This window comes from Leuciscus leuciscus, assembly GCF_965113295.1.
Source record: "Leuciscus leuciscus genome assembly, chromosome: 4".
NCBI lineage: Eukaryota > Metazoa > Chordata > Actinopteri > Cypriniformes > Leuciscidae > Leuciscus > Leuciscus leuciscus.
Window position 1 is genome coordinate 1,248,708 of NC_138728.1, and position 22,994 is coordinate 1,271,701.

General features: G+C 42.1%; 2 protein-coding genes across 3 annotated transcripts in view; both read left to right on the forward strand.

The window, feature by feature from the left end:
- The window catches only part of tmem214 (transmembrane protein 214), a 13,323-nt gene extending 11,391 nt beyond the window's left edge, over positions 1-1,932 (forward strand). Inside the window, exon 16 of the mRNA XM_082166781.1 lies at positions 1,197-1,932. Within this exon, the coding sequence (XP_082022907.1) occupies positions 1,197-1,323 (127 nt within the window). The 3' untranslated portion in view covers positions 1,324-1,932. The remainder of the gene's footprint in view (positions 1-1,196) is intronic.
- A 1,977-nt stretch (positions 1,933-3,909) lies between these two features.
- Positions 3,910-22,970, forward strand: agbl5 (AGBL carboxypeptidase 5). Of its 2 annotated transcripts, none has more exons than XM_082166771.1 (16): positions 3,910-4,306; positions 5,816-6,061; positions 7,181-7,352; positions 7,551-7,732; positions 8,217-8,394; positions 12,985-13,163; positions 13,779-14,262; positions 15,169-15,338; positions 15,600-15,923; positions 16,066-16,247; positions 17,568-17,756; positions 19,900-20,027; positions 20,107-20,156; positions 20,322-20,458; positions 22,242-22,323; positions 22,620-22,970. In XM_082166771.1, exons 2-16 carry the CDS (start codon positions 5,862-5,864, stop codon positions 22,633-22,635), a joined length of 2,673 nt encoding a protein of 890 aa, XP_082022897.1. In that variant the 5' UTR covers positions 3,910-4,306; positions 5,816-5,861; the 3' UTR covers positions 22,636-22,970. The 2 variants fall into 2 exon arrangements, with proteins under 2 accessions (XP_082022897.1, XP_082022896.1); XM_082166770.1 differs by having other exon boundaries at positions 3,911-4,306; positions 16,063-16,247.
- Positions 22,971-22,994: the final 24 nt, after the last annotated feature.

Below are 22,994 nucleotides of genomic sequence, written 5' to 3' on the forward strand. Positions count from 1 at the left end.
ACACACACACACACACACACACACACACACACACACACACACACACACACACACACACACACACACACACACACACACCACACACACCACACACACACACACACCACACACACCACACACACACACACCACACACACCACACACACACCACACACACCACACACACACACACCACACACACACACACACCACACACACACACACCACACACACACACACCACACACACCACACACCACACACACCACACACACACACACCACACACCACACACACACACACCACACACACACCACACACACACCACACACACACACCACACACACACCACACACACACACCACACACACACACACACACACACACCACACACACACACACACACACAGGCTCTACTAGAACAGGTTTTCCTGCTTGAATGTTGATTATTCTCCTCATATTCTCCATTGTTGCGGCTCCTCTCTTCCCAGTCTGTCAGTAACGCTCTGTTTACTTCCTGTCTCTATGAAGCCCCTCCTTCTGAAAGCACACTGTGCTCTGATTGGTCGGCTGGAGCAGTGTGTTGTGATTGGTCGAGCGCTGCGAGTGTGTTTGGGAAATGTCCCGCCCCTTTCCATAACCGCCAGTTTAACACACTACTAACTAACTCAACCAGGCCCCGCCCCTTTATTCTGCGCATGAATTATTATGAGGAATATTGTGACGTGTTCGTATCACACGAGTGCTGTTTTTGTCCAAATTTGAGTTCAAATGTGATATTGATTTTTATACAACATTTCAATAAATAAGAAGTTAGTATTATGTTATTTTGAGGCACAATATTGTCTGCTTTTTACTTAATTATATTAAAATATTTTTATCGATTGACTTTATATATATTTAATGACCCCTTTAGAACTTACATATGCAAATAACCTCTGTTATGATTGGCTAACGTCCTCGCATGTGAATTGAGTAACAGTGGCTCTGAGTTGCTGAACACGTGATGATGTGTGAATGTGGGCGGTCTTATGTTAATGAGTTTAGCAATTCAATTCACATTTATTTGTACAGCGCTTTTCACATCATTTCAAATCCGCTTTACAGAAAGTGCATGAGTCCACATTACAATTCAGAGTGTCTGTTATCAGAGGAAACTAAGTTATGCAAATCAAAAATGTATTAATTGAATGCATGCGATGTGTTTTGTGTCTGTAGTGGCGAGGTTTCTCTGCACTGCTTACAGAACCACGTGAGGTCCTTCACGAACAGCACCTGGGTGTACCTGCAGGACGCCACGACGGCCCTCAAGAGCCGAGCGCAGGAGCTGCTGTCACGAGCGTGATACACACACACACACACTTTTAAACAGACGTTTCTCTTCACCTCCCCCTCTTTTGCTTTTTTTTTGTCAATTTGCATGAGATTTTATATCTGTTGTACTGACAGTTCTGTCTTTTATGCAGATGTTTTTCTTGATGTTTATTTTACACAAAGTTGCCAATCCAGGCGGAGTTAAAAGAGGCTGTTTTACACACACACACACACACCTCATCTACAGCTCTGTGTGTGTGTGTGTGTGTGTGTATAAACCAGTGATGGGCCTCTTGTTCCGAATGAAACATGTCTGTGGTGAAGGACCGAGACGGATCACTGATGATGACTACTGCTGCTGGCTGAGCTCTTTACTTGAACACTGAATATTAATGTGATTGGATGATTTACTGTTTCTGTCCCTTATGAAGCAACTAAAGCATCCGTGACTGAACCTGACGTGCTAGACTGCGAATCAAACCCAAACCCTCTGCTTTCGGCCCGTTTGGGATTTGCCAGAGGTTCAGTTCTGTTTCAGATTAACACATTATTGAAAGTTTGAATCTGGTGTGTGTCCTGTAAGATGAGCTGATTTGTTACTTTGTAAATGATTTATAAATAAATCAACCAATGCTGTTCAGTTCTGCTCATTCCATCTGTTGTGTTGCGATTTTCATTGTGATTGAACCCAAATGCTTCTGTTTGAATGTATAAATACAATAATTTGTGTGAGAAAGTATGGATGCATAAAATTAACATCATAGAATTTATTTGTGGATTTATAAAAACATAAAGTGATGAGTAAGTGAACCGCTGTGGGTATTGTGTACATTCATAGCTGATACTATTCCTCCAGTCTTCAATCCCTTCGATAGCTCAGTTGGTAGAGCGGAGGACTGTAGAGGTGATGCACTGATATCCTTAGGTCGCTGGTTCGAATCCGGCTCGAAGGAAGACTTTTTTATTTTGTTTTTAATTTTATAAAACGGCTACTTCCAGTCCTTGATTCTGATTGGTCAATAGGTGTGTTTTATTCACGACACGGCTACCGCTTCACCCAACGGGCCTATGTATCACTACACAACACCCATAGCAACCACTCTTAGCAACTTAAACATAATAGTTCTCATTAATAATAAGCTTATAGAGTAGATCGAGTAAGCGACTGTACCTGCACTTACAGTAGATAAAGGCGCATTTTCCTTCAGGTCAGTTTCAGCCCTTTCAATATAAAAGTCTTTTCTACTGCCTGACTCACTCATAAAGACAGTCTGTGCCGCCATCTACTGGCGAAATGATGTAACTGTTCGCGGTCATGGTGGGACTATTTTTTCCAGCATTTTCCGTCAGGTCAGTCCTAGCTATATTCTTAATAAAAAATCCGTTTAAATGTCCGCAGCGATATCTTGTTAACGGGTTTTCCCGGGCGCTAGTCATTAGTTGGGTCTTGCTTCTCCGTGTTCACGAGTTTGAGTCGTTTCAATATAAAAGTCTTTTCTTTTGCCTGACTCACTCATAAAGACAGTCTGTGCCGCCATCTACTGGCGAAATGATGTAACTTCTATTGCGGTTCGCGGTCAGGGTGGGACTATTTTTTCCGGCGGAAGGAAGGCTTTAAGTGATTTTACTTAATGAAAGTTGCATCGATACATATTTTTGTGGCTTTAATATTTGTATTGCGTGGTTACCGTTTTATAAAAGCAATAAGGTACTCGAGTGCTGTATCGTGAATAAGTCACGGCTGAAGTGCGTTGACACCAATAATATAACTATGAAGATAACTATAACGATGATAACTATAACGATAATAACTATATTTGCGTTCGAACTATAACGGTCTGTTTATTCTAAGGCCGCGCGCTGCGGTTTAAAAGTGTGTACAGTGTCATTGAACATGTTTTTGCTGTTCTCGTTGCATTTACAGGCTTTAACCAGCAGATGTCCTCAGCATGCCGTGTTTTGAGTGAAGTTAGTGTAATGATTCTAATAATCTAACAGTGAATTTAGCTGTAGTCAATATAGTGAAGTAAAAACAACACTAGTCTTTCACCGCAACTTCAAATGAAGCAAGAAAATGTTGTCGAAACCGTCTCACAATTTATTCAGAAGGTATGAACGATTGTTTTCCATATCCATTTTCTTTCTGAAAAGGGGGTTAATTTCACTTGTCAAAAAGTGGTGGATTTTTTCTGGACCTCGGCGATTAACTTCTCCAATCAATGTCTCTGCCATTTTAAATGCGAAATGAGAATGGATTCTGACTGGCTTCCTGACAGGCCGTCAGTGTTTTATCGTTTAACATCAGGAAAAAAGAAATCGTTCCGAAAGTACGTTGTAGAAATGTAACTATAGTAGTGTTTATTGAGTGGAACAGACTGAAAGTGATCAAAACAACAACAACATATGTCCTTCTCTTTCGGAGCTCAGACCAGTTTGGACCTGTATACATTTTCTTAATTGGTTTCACTAGGCATCGGAAACTGTTGTAGCACACTCGTTATTGTCGGTTGTGTATTATTCTGACATACATCCCTATATAGTTCACTATATAGTAGTATGCAGTGAACCTTGTAGTGCGCGGGGGATTAGCTCAGATGGTAGAGCGCTCGCTTAGCATGCGAGAGGTAGCGGGATCGATGCCCGCATCCTCCACACTTTTTCTCTTATGTGGCGGAAATAGGCTTCCATTTTAACCCTCGACGAGCATTAAAAACAATTTAAGATATTTTAGTATTATTTAATTATGGTTTACACGCACTGATCTTTACAAAAATACCTAATTTATATAGATCAGTGTTTACTAGCCTTTTTTCCGGTTTACTACGTACTTGGCGTCAAACCAACCAATCGCTGCGCTCGAAGCTATCGCGTGAGCCAATCAGCTGGGTTGCGCTGTATTCGCGAGCCAATCAGAAGACAGTGCGCTGCTCCTGTGAGTCAGGCTGCTGATGACGAGCGGTTTGTTTGGGTTTAAAGAGTCGCCTAGTGATCGCTGACGAGGAAGGAATAAACAGGTATTTTTTCTAAACACAGCGATGACAAACGCATTCTTGCTTCGTTTTGTGTGTAGTTTTGTATTCTGCAAGCAACAGATGTGTTTCGTTGGAAACCAGTGCTGATTTTGTTATTATAGAGCTAGCGAATGCTAATCAACACTAGCCGCTGCTGATGTGCATCAACGTCTCAGAGAAATTCAGAAATGAACATATGTTTATGATTTAGCAAGCGATGAAGAATGATACAGGCTCGCATAATATATCTGAATCCCATAATGTCACCGAGACGGTGCAGTGCTGACCCAGACGCACACACCGCGCTATTGTCTGATTATATCACGGGCACTGTGAGCAATATCATGCTATCATGTATTCTCAAAATACAACAACGACGACAGTTATAGTAAATATATGAAGTGCATTAATTAAATATTAATTTCCAGTACCATGGTATTACTATGGTTTTGGAGAAGTGTGTTATTTCTGGAACCTCTAAAGAAAATGAAACTAGAAATTGCAAAATGAAATAGCAAGATTTAACTCAGTAGTTACAGGGAGAAAGGAAGGCTTTAGAAAATGTTTTTAAAAATATATTCATGTATAAAAAGGGAAAAAAGCTAAATGTGTAATAAAGTGTGTGAGAGAGAGTGTGTATTAATGTGTGTGTGTGTGTGTGTGTGTGTGAGAGAGAGAGTGTGTATTAATGTGTGTGAGTATACGTGTGTGAGTAAGTGAGAGAGAGAGTGTGTGTGTGTGTGTGTGTGTGTGTGTGTGTGTGTGTGTGTGTGTGTGTGTGTGTGTGAGAGAGAGAGTGTGTATAAATATGTGTGTGTGAGTGAATGAGTATACGTGTGTGAGTAAGTGAGAGTGTGTGTGTGTGTGTGTGTGTATGAGAGAGTGTGTATAAATGTGGATGTGTGTGTGTGTGAGTGAATGAGTATACGTGTGTGTGTGTGTGTGTGTGTGTGTGTGTGTGTGTGTGTGAGAGAGAGAGAGTGTGTGTGTATGTGTTGTATGTATGAGAGAGAGAGAGAGTGTGTGTGTGTGTGTGTGTGTGTGTGTGTGTGTGTGTGTGTGTGTGTGTGTGTGTGTGTGTGTGTGTGTGTGTGTGTGTGTGTGTGTGTGTGTGTGTGTGTGTGTGAGAGAGTGTGTGAGAGAGTGTATGTGGAGTGGGGGATTTTATTAGTCCTGAAACAGCGCTTGTCTTTCCAGCATGATCATTACAGCTTCTCTCCTGCAGAACAGGCACGTCTCGTTTGAAGGTGTGTGTGTGTGTGTGTGTGTGTGTGTGAGGATCTTGGTCTTTATGGCTTTTTTCTAAATGTTGAATCTTTGTCAGTGCTGATGTGTCCAGACTCAGGCAGGGCTGAAGGGTCAGAGGTCAAGGATGGTATTCGATGTCCTGTGTGTCAGGGTTTTCTTGTACACAGTTGTTCAGGTGTGTGTGTGTGTGTGTGTGTGTGTGTGTGTGTGTGTGTGTGTGTGTGTGTGTGTGTGTGTGTGTGTGTGTGTGTGTGTTGTCCTCAGCTGTGGAGATGAAGCTGCTCGGCGCTGCATAAACCTCCGTCTGGTCATGGAGTTCCGCTTTGGGAATGTGGTGTTCAGCTCCCGCTTCGACTCTGGGAATCTGGCTCGTGTGGAGCGAGTGGATCGAGTGGATCTGGACGCTGAGAGTGTGCGGCCGGCCAACGCTTCAGTTCAGCAACACGACTATGAGTTCAACGTCTGGACCAAACCGGACTGCGCAACCACAGAGTTTGAGAACGGCAACCGGTGTGAAGCTCAATCACTTATCATTCACACACATAGATTTTATTGCACGGTTTGCATAATATTCATTTTTAAAATATTAAATATACAATATACATATATTTTATTGCATGTTTTGCAAAATGTTCATTTTTTACAAAAATGTTAAATAAACACTATATTTTATTGCACATTCTGCATAATTATCATTTTTTTTTATATTAAATTAACACTATATATTTTATTGCATGTTTTGCATAATTTTCATTTTTTAAATATTAAATAAAAACTTTATATTTTATTACATGTTTTGCATAATTTTCATTTTTTTAAAATAAATATACACTATATATTTTATTGCACAAATGCATAATTTTCATTTTTTTTTAATGTTAAATAAACTATTTTATTGCACATTCTGCATGAATTAAATTAAAAATAAATAAAAATAAACACTATATATTTTATTGCATGTTTTGCATAATTTTCATTTTTGAAACATTAAATAAAAACATTACATTTTATTGCATGTTTTGCATCATTTTTATTTAAAAATAAATAAATATACACTATATATTTTATTGCACAAATGCATAATTTCCATTTTTTTTAAATGTTAAATAAACTATATTTTATTGCACATTCTGCGTGAATTAAATTGTAGAAAATAAATAAATAAACACTATATATTTTATTGCATGTTTTGCATAATTTTCATTTTTGAAATATTAAATAAAAACTTTACATTTTATTGCATGTTTTGCATCATTTTCATTTAAAAATAAATAAATATACACTATATTTTTTATTGTACAAATGCATAATTTCCTTTTTTTTTATGTTAAATAAACACTATATTTGATAGTTTCTCTGGCAAACGAGTGTCTCACACAGTTACCAGTAGTTATGTTTAAGTCTTATTTCCCCATATCATCAACATATCCACAAAAGTGTAATTGATTATTAAATAAATTTTTTGGTTTTGGTTTCCGTCTTCCGCTAAACGCAAACTTTAATTTTCTGTCAGCATTTTGGTAAAAGATTGCATCACTAATAAAAACTGAACCTCATTAACGTTCCTGGTGTTGCTGCGAGTGATTTGATGTTGACCTCATGACCTCTACAGCTCGTGTGTCTCCGCAGGTCGTGGTTCTACTTCAGCGTGAGAGGGATGTTACCGGGCAAACTCCTGAAGATCAACATGATGAACATGAACAAACAGAGCAAGCTTTACTCTCAGGGCATGGCTCCGTTCGTCCGCGCGCTGCCCGTGAAAACACGCTGGGAGAGGGTTCGGGACAGACCCACGTTTGAGGTTTACACACACTACACACTTACACACTCTTCAGGATAAATATACTTCTAACACATTGTGTCATTTCAGGTTCATGTCTAAAAATAATCTGCTATTTTTATCCAGTCATAAATAACTCCTGAATACATTTAGCTCAGCGTGTGTGTGTGTGTGTGTGTGTGTGTGTGTGTGTGTGTGTGTGTGTGTGTGTGTGTGCAGATGTCGGACAGTCAGTTCATCCTGTCGTTTGTTCACCGCCTGCTGGACGTCCGAGGCGTCACCACGTATTTCTCCTTCTGTTATCCGTTCTCGTACACGGAGTGTCAGGACATGATGCTGCAGCTCGAGCAGAAGTTCCTGAGTGCCACACACACACACACACACACACTGGGGCCCTGCAGGTACCTCACGCATCATCACTGCATCATCACTGCACCTGCACGCTTTACATCTTCAGCAAACACTGTGTGCTCTATTGCACATTTGCATTATTTTCATTTTTTTTAAATTAAACACTATATATTTGAATGCACATTTTGCATCATTTTTATTTTTAAATGTTAGATCTACACTATATATTTTATTGCACATTTAGCATTATTTTCATTTTTTTAAATATTAAACACATTTTATTGCACATTATGCATTCTTTTCCTTTTTAAATGTTAAACACTATATTTTATTACACATTTTTTTAAACGTTAAAAAGCCTGTGTTTTCGTTGCAAAAATGTTTTATTGCATATTTTGCATTTGTTTCCCTTTTTATACATTATTTATACATCAATATATTTGAAACACATTTAAATGCTTTTCTTCTGCATTATTCTTATTTCCTAAAAAGCACACATTCTCCCAGTAACTGAACGTGTCCTTCTCTCTGTAGTCCAGTGGAGAGCGTGTACTTCCACCGTGAGCTGCTGTGCCACTCTCTGGACGGGCACCGGGTGGATCTGATCACGGTTTCGTCGTGTCACGGTTTGTTGGAGGAGCGAGAGCCGCGACTGGACAGACTCTTCCCGGACCTCAGCACCCCGAGACCGCACTGCTTCACTGGCAAACGGGTATCAGACACGCTTACACTTGGACAAACTAATGTTGGGCGGCATGACCAAAAATACATAACAGGGCTTTTTAATTTTTTAATTTTTTTAGTTATACCAGTTTCACGGTATATGACGTTATTATTATATTTTTCAAGCATGACTGGGTGTTTACCACATTTTCTACTGATTGAGAGAGGAAATACTGCAGTAGATTGAGTTAGAAGGCCCTGTTTTACTGTCATGAGTGAATATTGTAGAAAAAAACAGTGTTGCAGTGTTTATAAAGATGTCCAGCTGGAGGCACTGTAGGAGTGGCAGAACGGTTTCCACGGTAACGGCTGTACACAAAGCTTTTTCCCTGGAAACGACTGAACACAAAGCGGTTTCCCCGGTAACGACTGAACATAAGGCAGTTTCCCCGGTAACGACTGAACACAAAGCGGTTTCCCCAGTAACGACTGAACACGAGGAGGTTTCCCCGGTAACGACTGAACACACGGAGGTTTCCCCGGTAACGACTGAACACAAGACGGTTTCCCCAGTAACGACTGAACACAAGGAGGTTTCCCCGGTAACGACTGAACACAAGACGGTTTCCCCAGTAACGACTGAACACAAGGAGGTTTCCCCGGTAACGACTGAACATAAGGCAGTTTCCCCGGTAACGACTGAACACAAAGTTGTTTCCCCAGTAACGACTGAACACACAGAGGTTTCCCCGGTAACGACTGAACACAAAGTTGTTTCCCCGGTAACGACTGAACACACGGAGGTTTCCCCGGTAACGACTGAACACAAGACGGTTTCCCCGGTAACGACTGAACACAAAGTTGTTTCCCCGGTAACGACTGAACACAAGACAGTTTCCCCGGTAACGACTGAACATAAGGCGGTTTCCCCGGTAACGACTGAACACAAAGTTGTTTCCCCAGTAACGACTGAACACACGGAGGTTTCCCCGGTAACGACTGAACATAAGGCGGTTTCCCCGGTAACGACTGAACACAAGGAGGTTTCCCCAGTAACGACTGAACACACGGAGGTTTCCCCGGTAACGACTGAACACAAAGTTGTTTCCCCGGTAACGACTGAACACAAGACGGTTTCCCCGGTAACGACTGAACACACGGAGGTTTCCCCGGTAACGACTGAACACAAAGTTGTTTCCCCGGTAACGACTGAACACAAGACAGTTTCCCCGGTAACGACTGAACATAAGGCGGTTTCCCCGGTAACGACTGAACACAAAGTTGTTTCCCCAGTAACGACTGAACACACGGAGGTTTCCCCGGTAACGACTGAACATAAGGCGGTTTCCCCGGTAACGACTGAACACAAGGAGGTTTCCCCAGTAACGACTGAACACACGGAGGTTTCCCCGGTAACGACTGAACACAAAGTTGTTTCCCCGGTAACGACTGAACACAAGACGGTTTCCCCGGTAACGACTGAACACACGGAGGTTTCCCCGGTAACGACTGAACACAAAGTTGTTTCCCCGGTAACGACTGAACACAAGACGGTTTCCCCGGTAACGACTGAACATAAGGCGGTTTCCCCGGTAACGACTGAACACAAAGTTGTTTCCCCAGTAACGACTGAACACACGGAGGTTTCCCCGGTAACGACTGAACACAAGGAGGTTTCCCCAGTAACGACTGAACACACGGAGGTTTCCCCGGTAACGACTGAACACAAGACGGTTTCCCCGGTAACGACTGAACACAAAGTTGTTTCCCCGGTAACGACTGAACACAAGACGGTTTCCCCGGTAACGACTGAACACAAGGCGGTTTCCCCGGTAACGACTGAACACAAAGCGGTTTCCCCAGTAATGACTGAACACAAGACGGTTTCCCCGGTAACGACTGAACACAAGGAGGTTTCCCCAGTAACGACTGAACACAAGGAGGTTTCCCCGGTAACGACTGAACATAAGGCGGTTTCCCCGGTAACGACTGAACACAAAGTTGTTTCCCCAGTAACGACTGAACACACGGAGGTTTCCCCGGTAACGACTGAACATAAGGCGGTTTCCCCGGTAACGACTGAACACAAGGAGGTTTCCCCGGTAACGACTGAACATAAGGCAGTTTCCCCGGTAACGACTGAACACAAAGTTGTTTCCCCAGTAACGACTGAACACGAGGAGGTTTCCCCGGTAACGACTGAACATAAGGCGGTTTCCCCGGTAACGACTGAACACAAGGAGGTTTCCCCGGTAACGACTGAACATAAGGCAGTTTCCCCGGTAACGACTGAACACAAAGTTGTTTCCCCAGTAACGACTGAACACAAGGAGGTTTCCCCGGTAACGACTGAACATAAGGCAGTTTCCCCGGTAACGACTGAACACAAAGTTGTTTCCCCAGTAACGACTGAACACACGGAGGTTTCCCCGGTAACGACTGAACACAAGACGGTTTCCCCGGTAACGACTGAACACAAAGTTGTTTCCCCGGTAACGACTGAACACAAGATGGTTTCCCCGGTAACGACTGAACATAAGGCGGTTTCCCCGGTAACGACTGAACACAAAGTTGTTTCCCCAGTAACGACTGAACACACGGAGGTTTCCCCGGTAACGACTGAACATAAGGCGGTTTCCCCGGTAACGACTGAACACAAGGAGGTTTCCCCAGTAACGACTGAACACACGGAGGTTTCCCCGGTAACGACTGAACACAAGACGGTTTCCCCGGTAACGACTGAACACAAAGTTGTTTCCCCGGTAACGACTGAACACAAGACGGTTTCCCCAGTAACGACTGAACACAAAGTTGTTTCCCCGGTAACGACTGAACACAAGACGGTTTCCCCGGTAACGACTGAACACAAGGAGGTTTCCCCAGTAACGACTGAACACAAGGAGGTTTCCCCGGTAACGACTGAACATAAGGCGGTTTCCCCGGTAACGACTGAACACAAAGTTGTTTCCCCAGTAACGACTGAACACACGGAGGTTTCCCCGGTAACGACTGAACACAAGACGGTTTCCCCGGTAACGACTGAACACAAAGTTGTTTCCCCGGTAACGACTGAACACAAGACGGTTTCCCCGGTAACGACTGAACACAAGGAGGTTTCCCCAGTAACGACTGAACACAAGGAGGTTTCCCCGGTAACGACTGAACATAAGGCGGTTTCCCCGGTAACGACTGAGCACAAAGTTGTTTCCCCAGTAACGACTGAACACACGGAGGTTTCCCCGGTAACGACTGAACACAAGGAGGTTTCCCCAGTAACGACTGAACACAAGGAGGTTTCCCCGGTAACGACTGAACATAAGGCGGTTTCCCCGGTAACGACTGAACACAAAGTTGTTTCCCCGGTAACGACTGAACACAAGACGGTTTCCCCGGTAACGACTGAACACAAGGAGGTTTCCCCAGTAACGACTGAACACAAGGAGGTTTCCCCGGTAACGACTGAACATAAGGCGGTTTCCCCGGTAACGACTGAACACAAAGTTGTTTCCCCAGTAACGACTGAACACACGGAGGTTTCCCCGGTAACGACTGAACACAAGACGGTTTCCCCGGTAACGACTGAACACAAAGTTGTTTCCCCGGTAACGACTGAACACAAGACGGTTTCCCCGGTAACGACTGAACACAAGGAGGTTTCCCCAGTAACGACTGAACACAAGGAGGTTTCCCCGGTAACGACTGAACATAAGGCGGTTTCCCCGGTAACGACTGAACACAAAGTTGTTTCCCCAGTAACGACTGAACACACGGAGGTTTCCCCGGTAACGACTGAACACAAGGAGGTTTCCCCAGTAACGACTGAACACAAGGAGGTTTCCCCGGTAACGACTGAACATAAGGCAGTTTCCCCGGTAACGACTGAACACAAAGTTGTTTCCCCAGTAACGACTGAACACAAAGTTGTTTCCCCAGTAACGACTGAACACAAAGTTGTTTCCCCAGTAACGACTGAACACACGGAGGTTTCCCCGGTAACGACTGAACACAAGACGGTTTCCCCGGTAACGACTGAACACAAACCGGTTTCCCCGGTAACGGCTCATAAACGCTGCTTTATCAGGAAAGAGAAAGAAAGATTCAATTGAAATAACATTGAAACTTTTCTAAAGACCATCAGTTCACTTCAGACACATTCATATAAAAACACCCGCGCCACGTTTAGACTGAGAAACGTGCAGTGCTCATGTTTATTCAGCGATGTCAATGCCAACCACAAACAGATTTTACAAAAGCCTGTGTTGATATTGTGAACCAATGTATGGGAAACACTGTAATATAATTTGACAGCTATTAATTATAGCTTTCAAATACAAGTTTAGCTAATACAAGTTAATACAAGTTTATAGCTAATACAGGTTTAACCTCTCCATGTTCATCGTCAGGCTCAGTAACACACACACATCTGAGCATCACCAGTGAACAGTGAAAAGACCCTCTCACACAGTGTCGCGTTCCCAACGTTGTTAAAGCGACATACACCGGGATATTTAAAATTCATATCATAACAAAAATAAACAGCAGTATTCGGTATGAACCGGTATACCGCCCAGCACTAGCACAAACTCACCAGCCGTTCCGTTCCCGTTCCTCATCCTCTCCTCCTGATGTGTGTGTGCAGGTGTTCTTCCTGAGCAGCCGAGTTCATCCCGGAGAGACGCCGTCCAGTTTTGTTTTCAATGGTTTCCTGAACTTCATCTTGAGTCGGGATGATCCGCGTGCTCAGATGCTCCGCAAGATGTTTGTGTTCAAACTCATTCCCATGCTGAACCCCGACGGGGTCGTCAGGGGTCATTACAGGTCAGAGGTCATCTGTGAGCGCTTGTGTTTATTCAACATTAATGACGATTTCCTGCTACAATTAATCAAGTTTTTTATTGAATCAGTGTTTTGTGGAATATTTAGGAGGATCTGTTGACAGAAATGCAATATCATAAACATAACTATGTTGTCAGTGGTGTATAAAGACCTTACATAATGAAGCTTTATGTGTTTATTAGCTTAGAATGAGGCATTTCTCTCTACACACACCGCGGGTCCGCTTACATCCACATGTTTCTACGGTGGCCCTGAACGGACAAACGCATTTCGTCACTATGTTGTTCTTCGTGTAAAGAAGCTTCAGCTAAAGTCAGCGAATAAAACACTGACACAATGATGAACAAGTTACAATAATATTCGCAATAACATCGTTTTACTGAATAATTAAGTAAACATAATTTCTTAATTAATCTTTGTAAAGAAACCTCATTGTTTAACTGGCTACTCTCTGCTGTCTCAGACGACGACATCACTTCCTGTCGGCCACCGTAACTTCTGTTGGGTGCAATTCGCAACCTCACCACTAGATGCTGTTAAAACTTACACACTGCACCTTTAAATGAATTTAAATGTGAGTGTTTTGTGTGTTTGCAGGACGGACTCCCGCGGTGTGAATCTGAACAGACAGTATGTGAACCCCAGTCCAGATCTGCACCCCTCCATCTACGGCGCCAAATCTCTCCTGCTTTACCACCACATGCACAATCGCCTCGGCAACAACACTCCCTCCGCCCTCAAAACCTCCAACCAATCAAACACCACTCTTCCTGTGACCACGCCCACTGAGCTAGAGCGCTCTCTCAACCAGCGCAACGAGGCGGAGCGAGGAGATGGGCCAATCCCGATGCAGCTGGAGGAGAGCTGGGAGAAGGGTGGAGTCGAGAAGGAGGCGGGGCCTTGCGATGAGAACCAATCGACGCAGAGCAGAGGCGATGCCCCTGTAGTGACAAGCCCCGCCCCCTCTGAGCAGATCCCGCCCCAGGAAAGCGGAGTGGCGTATTATATAGACCTGCATGGCCACGCCTCCAAGAGAGGATGCTTCATGTACGGCAACAACCTGACGGACGAGAGTCAGCAGGTGTGTGTGTGTGTGTGTGTGTGTGTGAGACACGAAAACGACACATGGTAGCTGTGTGATTGCACTTTTATGTATTTTTTTGCCTAAAATTTCTAGCCATAAAAATACATTTATTCATTGTTAAACATTCAAATTTAATCAGTTGTTTAAATTTTTTACATTTTTTAACTGTTTTAAATTTAATTGATCATTTTTAATGTTTTAAATTTCATCAATTATTATTTTAAGTGTTTTAAATTAATCTGTTAATTTAAGTGTTTTAAATATTATCAGTTATTTTAAGTGTTTTAAATTTAATCTGTTATTTTAAGTGTTTTAAATTTAATTAATTATTATAATTGTTTTAAATTTAATAAATAATTTTAAATTTATTCTGTTATTTTACGTGTTTAAATTTAGTCAGTTATTTTAAAAATAATCAGTTATTTTCAGTGTTTTACATTTATTCAGTTATTTTCTGTGTTTTAAATATATTCAGTTATTTTCTGTGTTTTAAATATAATCAGTTATTTTCTGTGTTTTAAATATAATCAGTTATTTTCTGTGTTTTAAATATATTCAGTTATTTTCTGTGTTTTAAATATATTCAGTTATTTTCTGTGTTTTAAATATATTCAGTTATTTTCTGTGTTTTAAATATATTCAGTTATTTTCAGAGTTTTGAATGTAATAAATAATTTTAAATTTAGTCAGTTATTTTAAATATAATCAGTTATTTTCTGTTTTAAATATAATCAGTTATTTTCAGTGTTTTAAATATAATCAGTTATTTTCAGAGTTTTGAATGTAATCGATTATTTTCAATATTTTAAATTTAATCAATTATTTTCAATGTTTGAAATTTATTAAGTTATTTTAAGTGTTTTAAATTTAGTTAGTTTAAATTTTCATTTTCCTGCTTTCCAGGTGGAGAACATGTTGTATCCGAAGCTGATCTCACTAAACTGTGCCCATTTTGATTTCCTGGGCTGTAATTTCTCTGAAAAGAACATGTACGCCCGCGACAAACGCGACGGCCAGTCGAAAGAGGGCAGTGGACGTGTGGCCATTCACAAAACCATCGGCCTGATCCACAGGTACAGACCCAGGACCAAACTCAGTCAAATATTACAGGGATAGTTCACCCAAAAATCTAAATTAGCCCATGATTTACTCGCCCTCAAGTCATCCTAGGTGTATATGACATTCTTCTTTCAGACGAACACAATCAGAGTTATATTAAAAAATGTCACTTTTATCATGGATAGATGCACTTTTATGCAGTAAGTTTTAAGAACTATCCCTTTAAAGCGCTGTGACGTGAGTTTGAACGAATGTGTGTGTTTGCTTGTATTTAGTTACACACTGGAGTGCAACTACAACACGGGGCGTTCGGTGAACACCATCCCACCCGCCTGTCACGATAACGGAAGAGCCACGCCCCCTCCGCCGCCCGCCTTCCCGCCCAAATACACACCTGAGGTGTACGAACAGGTGGGGCGAGCGGTTGCCATAGCAGCGCTGGACATGGCGGAGTGTAACCCGTGGCCGCGGCTAGTTCTGTCTGAACACAGCAGCCTAATGAACCTGCGCGCCTCCATCCTCAAACACGTGAGGAACAGCAAGGGCTTCGCGTCCGACAACCGCAGAAACACGAAGAACAGCAGCCCACCGAAACCTGCGTAAGACCCTGAAACCCTTTATAGACATAGCCAATTAAAAACTATAATATTTACCTTACCCAGCTGCTGACATGGCATTAAAATCTCTTCTACCTTCGTCCTGATGGATGTTTTTCGATCTCGTTGTGTGTTTTCCCAGAAGCCTGAGCATCTCTGCCTCGGAGAACTCGCTCGCTCGGACACACAGTATCGCAGATGTTCAGGGATCCCGGCAGACTTCGTCTCAGATCAAGAGTTCTCCCAGCTTCACCTTCGGCAGCTCGGCCTGCGCTCACGGCCCCGGCGCTCACCGGCCCCCGCACAGGAGCCTGGGGCCTGTCAGAGGTCAGGTCACAGTCTGGGACACAATACAGTGTGGATGATTGACTTGTGCTGGCTGAGATTGGGATTGCGGAAGTTTAGGATAAGAAATCTCTCAGGCCTTATCTTTTGGCTTGACAAAGCCTTGTCTAAAAGTTTGAAGATTTAATCAAAGAAGTCAATAAAATGTTGAAAAGCATTTTGCTAACATATTGTTAGCATTTTTGTAGCATGATTTAACATGTTGCTGGCATTATTTAACACATTGCCGTAGCGTGTTCAGCATGTTTTCACATGAATTAGCATGGTGCTAGCATGATTTAACGCATTGGTAGCATGTTTTAGAACATTGCTAACATGAATTGCTAGTATGTGTATGTATGTTGCTAACATAACACGTTGGTAGCATATTTTTTTGTCATGATTTAACACATTGCTAACATGTTGTTAGCCTTATTTAATACATTGCTAGCAAGTTTTAACATGTTGTTAACATTTTATTTAACATGTTACTAGCATGTTTTACCATGTTGCTAAGATGTTGCTATCGTGATATCAGACATTTTACCATGTTTAAACATTTTCCTAGGATGATTTATCATTTTGTTAGCATGATTCAACATGTTGTTAGCATGTTGCTAAGATGATTTAACATTTTAGCATGATTTAGCACGTTGTTAGCGTGATTTAGCACGTTGTAAGCATGTCGCTAAGATGATTTAACATTTTAGCATGATTTAACATGTTGCTAGCATTATTTAGCATGTTGCTAGCATGATTTAGCATTTTGCCAGCATGTTTTAACATTTTGTGCTAGAAAAGTCTTATTGTGCAAAAGTCTTGACCCCCTCAATGGAAGTCTATGGGACTTTTTGTAGTTTTGATCGTCCGTTTAACGAGAATCGTATGTCGGATCAGTTAGAAAACATGCAGCAACCCGAGTCAGAACAGTCTGAACGTCTGACCTGAGTTTGGTGGTTGTAGCTTGAATTTTTTTTTATCTTTGTCAAGCCAGCACAATATTAATGATGAATCACTAAATATCACCAGCAGTAATAATGTTCTGAATGTTTCAATCCAGTCCGCCTTCTGATCTATAATGCTGCTTGAATCATAATCATACACTGTTGGTTCGAACTAAATTAATAACTTTTTTACAACAGAAATGAACCATTACTGATCTTACTCAAGCTGGACTGTGACGCTATGTTCTTCTAGAAACAAACTGTGTTGCATTATGGTCCTGTTCTCTCTGTAAAGCTGCTCTGAAACACTCAGTGTTGTGTAAAGCACTGTGTAAATAAATGAGACTTGATGTGAGATGTTGTTTGTGTCCCGCTTTAGACTGTAAAGCTCAGGAGAAGAGGCGTCCGCATCATCAGCACCAGCGGCTCTCTCTCCGCTCGCCCCTCGCTCGCCCCGCTCTCTCTCCCTCCTCCTCCTCTTCCTCCTCCTCTTCCTCCGCCTCCTCGTCCCCCGGGGGTGTCGTCGGAACCCCGGGCCCCTGCTCCTTCAGCTCCATCAGCACAGCAGGTCTGTACTCGCTCCAGCCCTCCAGCCTCTCCACACGCCCCCTACAGGCCAAGCTGAGCGACTGCAGGACGGCCCCGGAGTGACGGCCCTCAGTGTGTGTGTGTGTGAGGGAGTGAGTGAGGGAGTGAGTGAGTGAGTGAGTGAGTGAGTGAGTGAGTGAGGGAGTGAGCGAGGGTGTGAGCGAGGGAGTGAGCGAGTGTGAGAGTGATTGAGTGTGAGAGTGAGAGTGAGAGTGAGTGTGAGTGTGAGTGTGAGTGTGAGAGTGAGTGTGAGAGTGAGTGTGAGAGTGAGTGTGAGAGTGAGTGTGAGAGTGAGTGTGAGAGTGAGAGTGTGAGTGAGTGAGTGTGAGAGTGAGTGAGTGAGTGAGGGGATGTGTGTGTGTGTGTGAGTGAGCGAGCGAGGGTGCGTACACGTGTGTGTGAGTGAGAGAGCAAGTTATTATTTATATATATTTATTTATTATTACAACTAAATCTAGTGATATTGAGATTCTACATTCTGCTTGAGTGTAATATGAGCTCAAACTACACGATTATGACTGAATCTCATGCAAACGCGGCGCATTTCAGCCCAACATTATAGTACAATTATATAAATTTGCATAATCCACTAGCTTTTATTTTTGCATTATTTTCATGACAGTTGAACACGTTTAACCACCAAACTCGCATCACTGCAGCGCAGCCGAACACTCATCTGTTGAATACAGAGAACGAGTGTGTGTGCACTACAGTAACGGAGAGTTGAGAAGGAGAGTGGATGTGGATGTGGTTGATGGTCATGAAAATGTTTCTCAATGATCCTTGAAGTTTATTTTTTATTTCTGGGAAAGTTGAAGTATGATAGTGTTCTGGAGAAAGCTAAAGATATTGGACACTAGTGAGAACACGATGGTCACGCCGCACTTTTATCCTTTCTTATGCTGAGAGTGAATATATGATCATTTATCAGACGCTTTTATCCAGAGCGACTCACACTGCATTACAAGAAACACATTTACACTCTTATCAGTTCTTGCTTTTCCTGGGAATCGAACCCATGACCTCGGCCTTGCAAGCGCCAACACTGTGTGAGCTCCAGGAAATATCAGATGAGTCAGTGAATGTATTGTATGGGTCTGTTGCAATTGTGTGTGTGTGTGTGTGTGTGTGTGTGTGTTTTCTACTTTCTCCCACAGTTTCATGTCTTATTTGATTTGTTGTGTGTGTTTGTAATAATCTTGTGAGCTGTAACGTCTGTCCAGCATCATGTGACCGCCGGACTTCATCTTTAATGCCTTTATTCTGACTGCCTTCTGCTGTATGTGTATGTGTATGTGTATGTGTGTGTGTGCGTGTGTGTGTGTGTGTGTGAGAGAGAGAGAAAGTGTGAGAGAGGGTGTGTGTGTGTGAGAGAGAGAGAGAGAAAGTGTGTGAGAGAGGAGTGTGCGTGTGTGTGTGTGTGTGCATTGTAGATATCCTCTGTAATGAATAACATCCATGATGAGACAGGCGCTACGGTCTGAAATCCCAGAATTCCTTCAGCACACGTCGGACCTGCGTTCACTGGCGGAACGGCTAGTTCAACATTAGCCATCTTAGCAGAACCGTGTGTGAATAATCGAACTGACGCTCGCTGTCGTGTTTCGTCTCTGCTGTGATGATGTCATGTGATGTCACTTCCTGTTCCTGTTCTCTCTACATCTCTGACTTAATTTCTCCTCATTCTGAAGCTGTTTCCTCACTGTGGACCTGATGGTTTGTTCTCATCCGTCTCTGAATGTGTAACAGAAGCTCATGGCGCTGAAACTGAAGGAGTGCAGTAATCTGTAGAGCACATGATGGTCATTCAGTGTATCTTGTGTTGTTGTTCTCCGTGAGCTGATAGGAGAATCCGAGCGGTTCATCTTTTTTCTAATAAACATCCTTCTGTTCAAACTGCTTCTGTGACCTTTGGCCTTTCTTTATCATTCCTTCTCACGTCAGCTTCTGCAAAACCAAATACAAAATTATATTTTTATCATATTGTAAACTCCACAAGTCACTGTGAATGTAGCTCACATGAGCTGACTGTTTCTATAGTTACCAGCACATTCCACTGTTACCATGGTTACAAGAATGGTTTTTTTTTTTAACGAGGTAACCCTGTCTGTGTTGTTGCCTAGGCAACAGCTGCCCTGAGTTCCGCCCAGCCGGCCAATCTAATGATATACGTGGTGGTCGGGGCAAGGCTGGCCGATCAGGCCCCGCCCACTCTCAGGTATCCTATCAGAGGACGGCGTTCACGGTACAGGTAGAAACACATTTAACTAGAGCTGTTCATAAACACTGATGGATTATGGATTGAGATGCTGATGGGACTGTTTTTTTAGGAACCGCTGCGGGAATCTCTGGACATCCTGACGTCTATAGAGTACAGCAGGTGAACATCATCACCTGATACTTACTGTAGAGAAAACATATGTATGAATGAATGAATGTACATTATGGTTTGACTGATGACAACATATCCATAAATCTATACTCCGTTTCATAATGGTAATTTTTAAACAATTACTTACAATATTACCTTGTGTTCTGGTTTCAGATGTGAGCTGCAGCCTCGGCCCAGCCGTATCCCGGTGCGGAGGGTTCAGTCCACAGTCGTCCCGCTCACGGGCCTCGAGACGCACAACATGAGAGTGTGGAAGCTGATCAAACCCGACATCAAGAAGCACCTGGCGGGTCAGAGCCCCGAGCTTTACTTAACCCTATAAAGCCTTACTGCATCATATTTAATAAGCCTATCAATGCTCAGCGTGATGAAAACGTTGCTGTTGCACACAAACTCCTGTCGTCTGATTGGTTAGACCTTTTTTAGCACGTAAAAGTCTTTTAGTATAACTTTACAGACGTCCTCCTTCAGCTTGTGTCATTCTGCTGGGAAATCTTTACTGATATTTATCAAGTAAACGCAAGAATAACTTTGATATTGTTAGTTTTGATATTGTCTGAGGTTTACTTGACTATCCAGACATCATTTTATAGAAAAGTCACGAGTATCAAATATAATCATGAGGCTTTTGAGGAAGGATTATTTGCTAATTTCTCAATCATCATTGTATTAGTACCTAAGTAAAATAAATAAATAGCCAAAGCTATAACCTTCATGTAACATGTAAGGGTGGCGCTGCCAATAAAGCACCTAAAAGCTGTCACAAAGAATCGGCAAAAGTAATGATTATGAATATGTAAAATATAGCAAGGAGACATTTAAATTGTTTATTAATAAACAAGTGTTTTCTGTGTCAGTGTCGGCTGCAAAAATGAAGTTGACTATGCTGACTCGTGATCTTCGCAGTAGTGAACACGCCAGAGAGAAATGCACATTTCATACGGACTACATAGTTTTGTTTCGTTTTGAATTGTTCTTCAGAGATTTCAAGCTTTCTGTAGACAATAGATATATGTCTCAGGTCTGTGAGGCGAGTAGGCTACCTCATACGCCGAGTTTCGGTTCATTTATGAGACGAGCTCCAGTTCAAGTGCCGGCGCCTCCGTGTCCTGATTATCTATTGTCTGCTATATTTACTTCTTATTTATTAAATCCTGGCAATTGGTTGATGAAACATTGATTAAAATTAACGTACAATTAATACAAAACGAAATTCACTTTAAAGAAAGGCTTTGTGCTTTCTGTTTGAGGTCTCTGTGAAAGTTTTGAACAGTCTTTTAGTGCCGCTTTCAGAGCGCTCACGTCCGTAACATTGTTTTTTCCTCATAAATGTGAACACGAAAAATTAAATAAAATGAATATGTTATGTTCTGTGGAGAGCCAACACTTCTTTATACGGTGGCTAGTGTTACTTTTGGTTTGCGCAGTGTAATTCACAGAATTACTAAAAAATATTTTGCCACCTAAACATTAAAAAAATTTTGTGTCACGTCCGTAACGCATGTGTATTTCCCTCGTATTAAATATAAAATGCATGTGTAGACTTATATTTTTCTAATGTCTGGACTCCTTTATTAAGGGAGTATGGATATATAAACAGAAGTTTCAATATATTGGTATTAAATGCATTTTCTGAGAAATTATATTTCAAGTTTTGAGTGCAAAATTGTCACGTCCATAACGCTGGAATTGCCCAATTTTAAATAATTTATCCTCAACTAGTTTTGTGGTGTAGGTCTACGTATTTTATAATGTTAACTTCAAATAATACTAATAGTAATGTAAAGATGTGGTAGCATTGGATCTGGACGGGAAGGATAACTCTGGGGTTTGGAAGGGGTGTGTCGTGATTCTGCCTTCTCACACCGCTGAGTGTCGCGATTTCGGTTTCATATCGCGTATCGTTACAGCGCTAGTTATTCCATGTGTCGGGCTTTACAGGGTTAAACCTCGTGTTCTTCTCACACATTTTCCCATCCCAGCATGCATCCCTGCTGATTATCTGTAGCTTGTGATTTGAATATTAATGCACGCTGCGATGGATCCGTGTAACTCAGAGTCTGTTGTGTTCAGGTGTGTCTGGGAAAGACGGTTCATTGTGTCTGACCACCACATCTCTGCTGAAGACCTCTGGAGAGGCTAAACACACAAACAGGTAACACACACACACACACACACACACACACACACACACACAGTCCTGATGTTGTTTCAGGCTCTACTAGAACAGGTTTTCCTGCTTGAATGTTGATTATTCTCCTCATATTCTCCATTGTTGCGGCTCCTCTCTTCCCAGTCTGTCAGTAACGCTCTGTTTACTTCCTGTCTCTATGAAGCCCCTCCTTCTGAAAGCACACTGTGCTCTGATTGGTCGGCTGGAGAAGTGTGTTGTTGATTGGTCATTCCCGTGTGCATGAATACTTTAATACTTAAAGCCTTTCATCTCAACAGATCTTTGCCGACCTGAGGATCTCTGAAGGATCATCAGAAGCTCCTCATGTTTAATGGTGACTGAGATGTGGTGCTTTCCCAGCATTCAGCAGTGCTGCAGCTGTTTTAACCGTCCATAAACACAAACACTAACACTACACACACGTGTTGTGTGTCTAAGGAAACCCTTTTTAAGTGTGTGTGTCTTTGTTTTGTAATTGAAAAATGTGGCAGATTTTATTTAGCATAGGATTGTGTTGCTTATCACAGTTCAGAAACCTGATCAAACTCAGTGTGAAATACTGAGAATGAAATGCATTTCTCTGTGAACTCTAGAAAGCAATAAACATAGATGTGTATTTACGAAAGAAACGCAGACTTTGTTATTCGCATCAA

What these genes read in the sequence shown, in the direction of transcription:
- agbl5 (XM_082166770.1), top strand. Translation starts at nt 5,862, where the DNA reads ATGGAGTTCCGCTTTGGGAATGTGGTGTTCAGCTCCCGCTTCGACTCT. An exon ending in GGGACAGACCCACGTTTGAG is followed by an intron (nt 7,353 to 7,550) that starts GTTTACACACAC and finishes GTGTGTGTGCAG; the next exon opens with ATGTCGGACAGTCAGTTCAT. An exon ending in AGCAGCCCACCGAAACCTGC is followed by an intron (nt 15,924 to 16,062) that starts GTAAGACCCTGA and finishes GTGTTTTCCCAG; the next exon opens with AAGCCTGAGCATCTCTGCCT.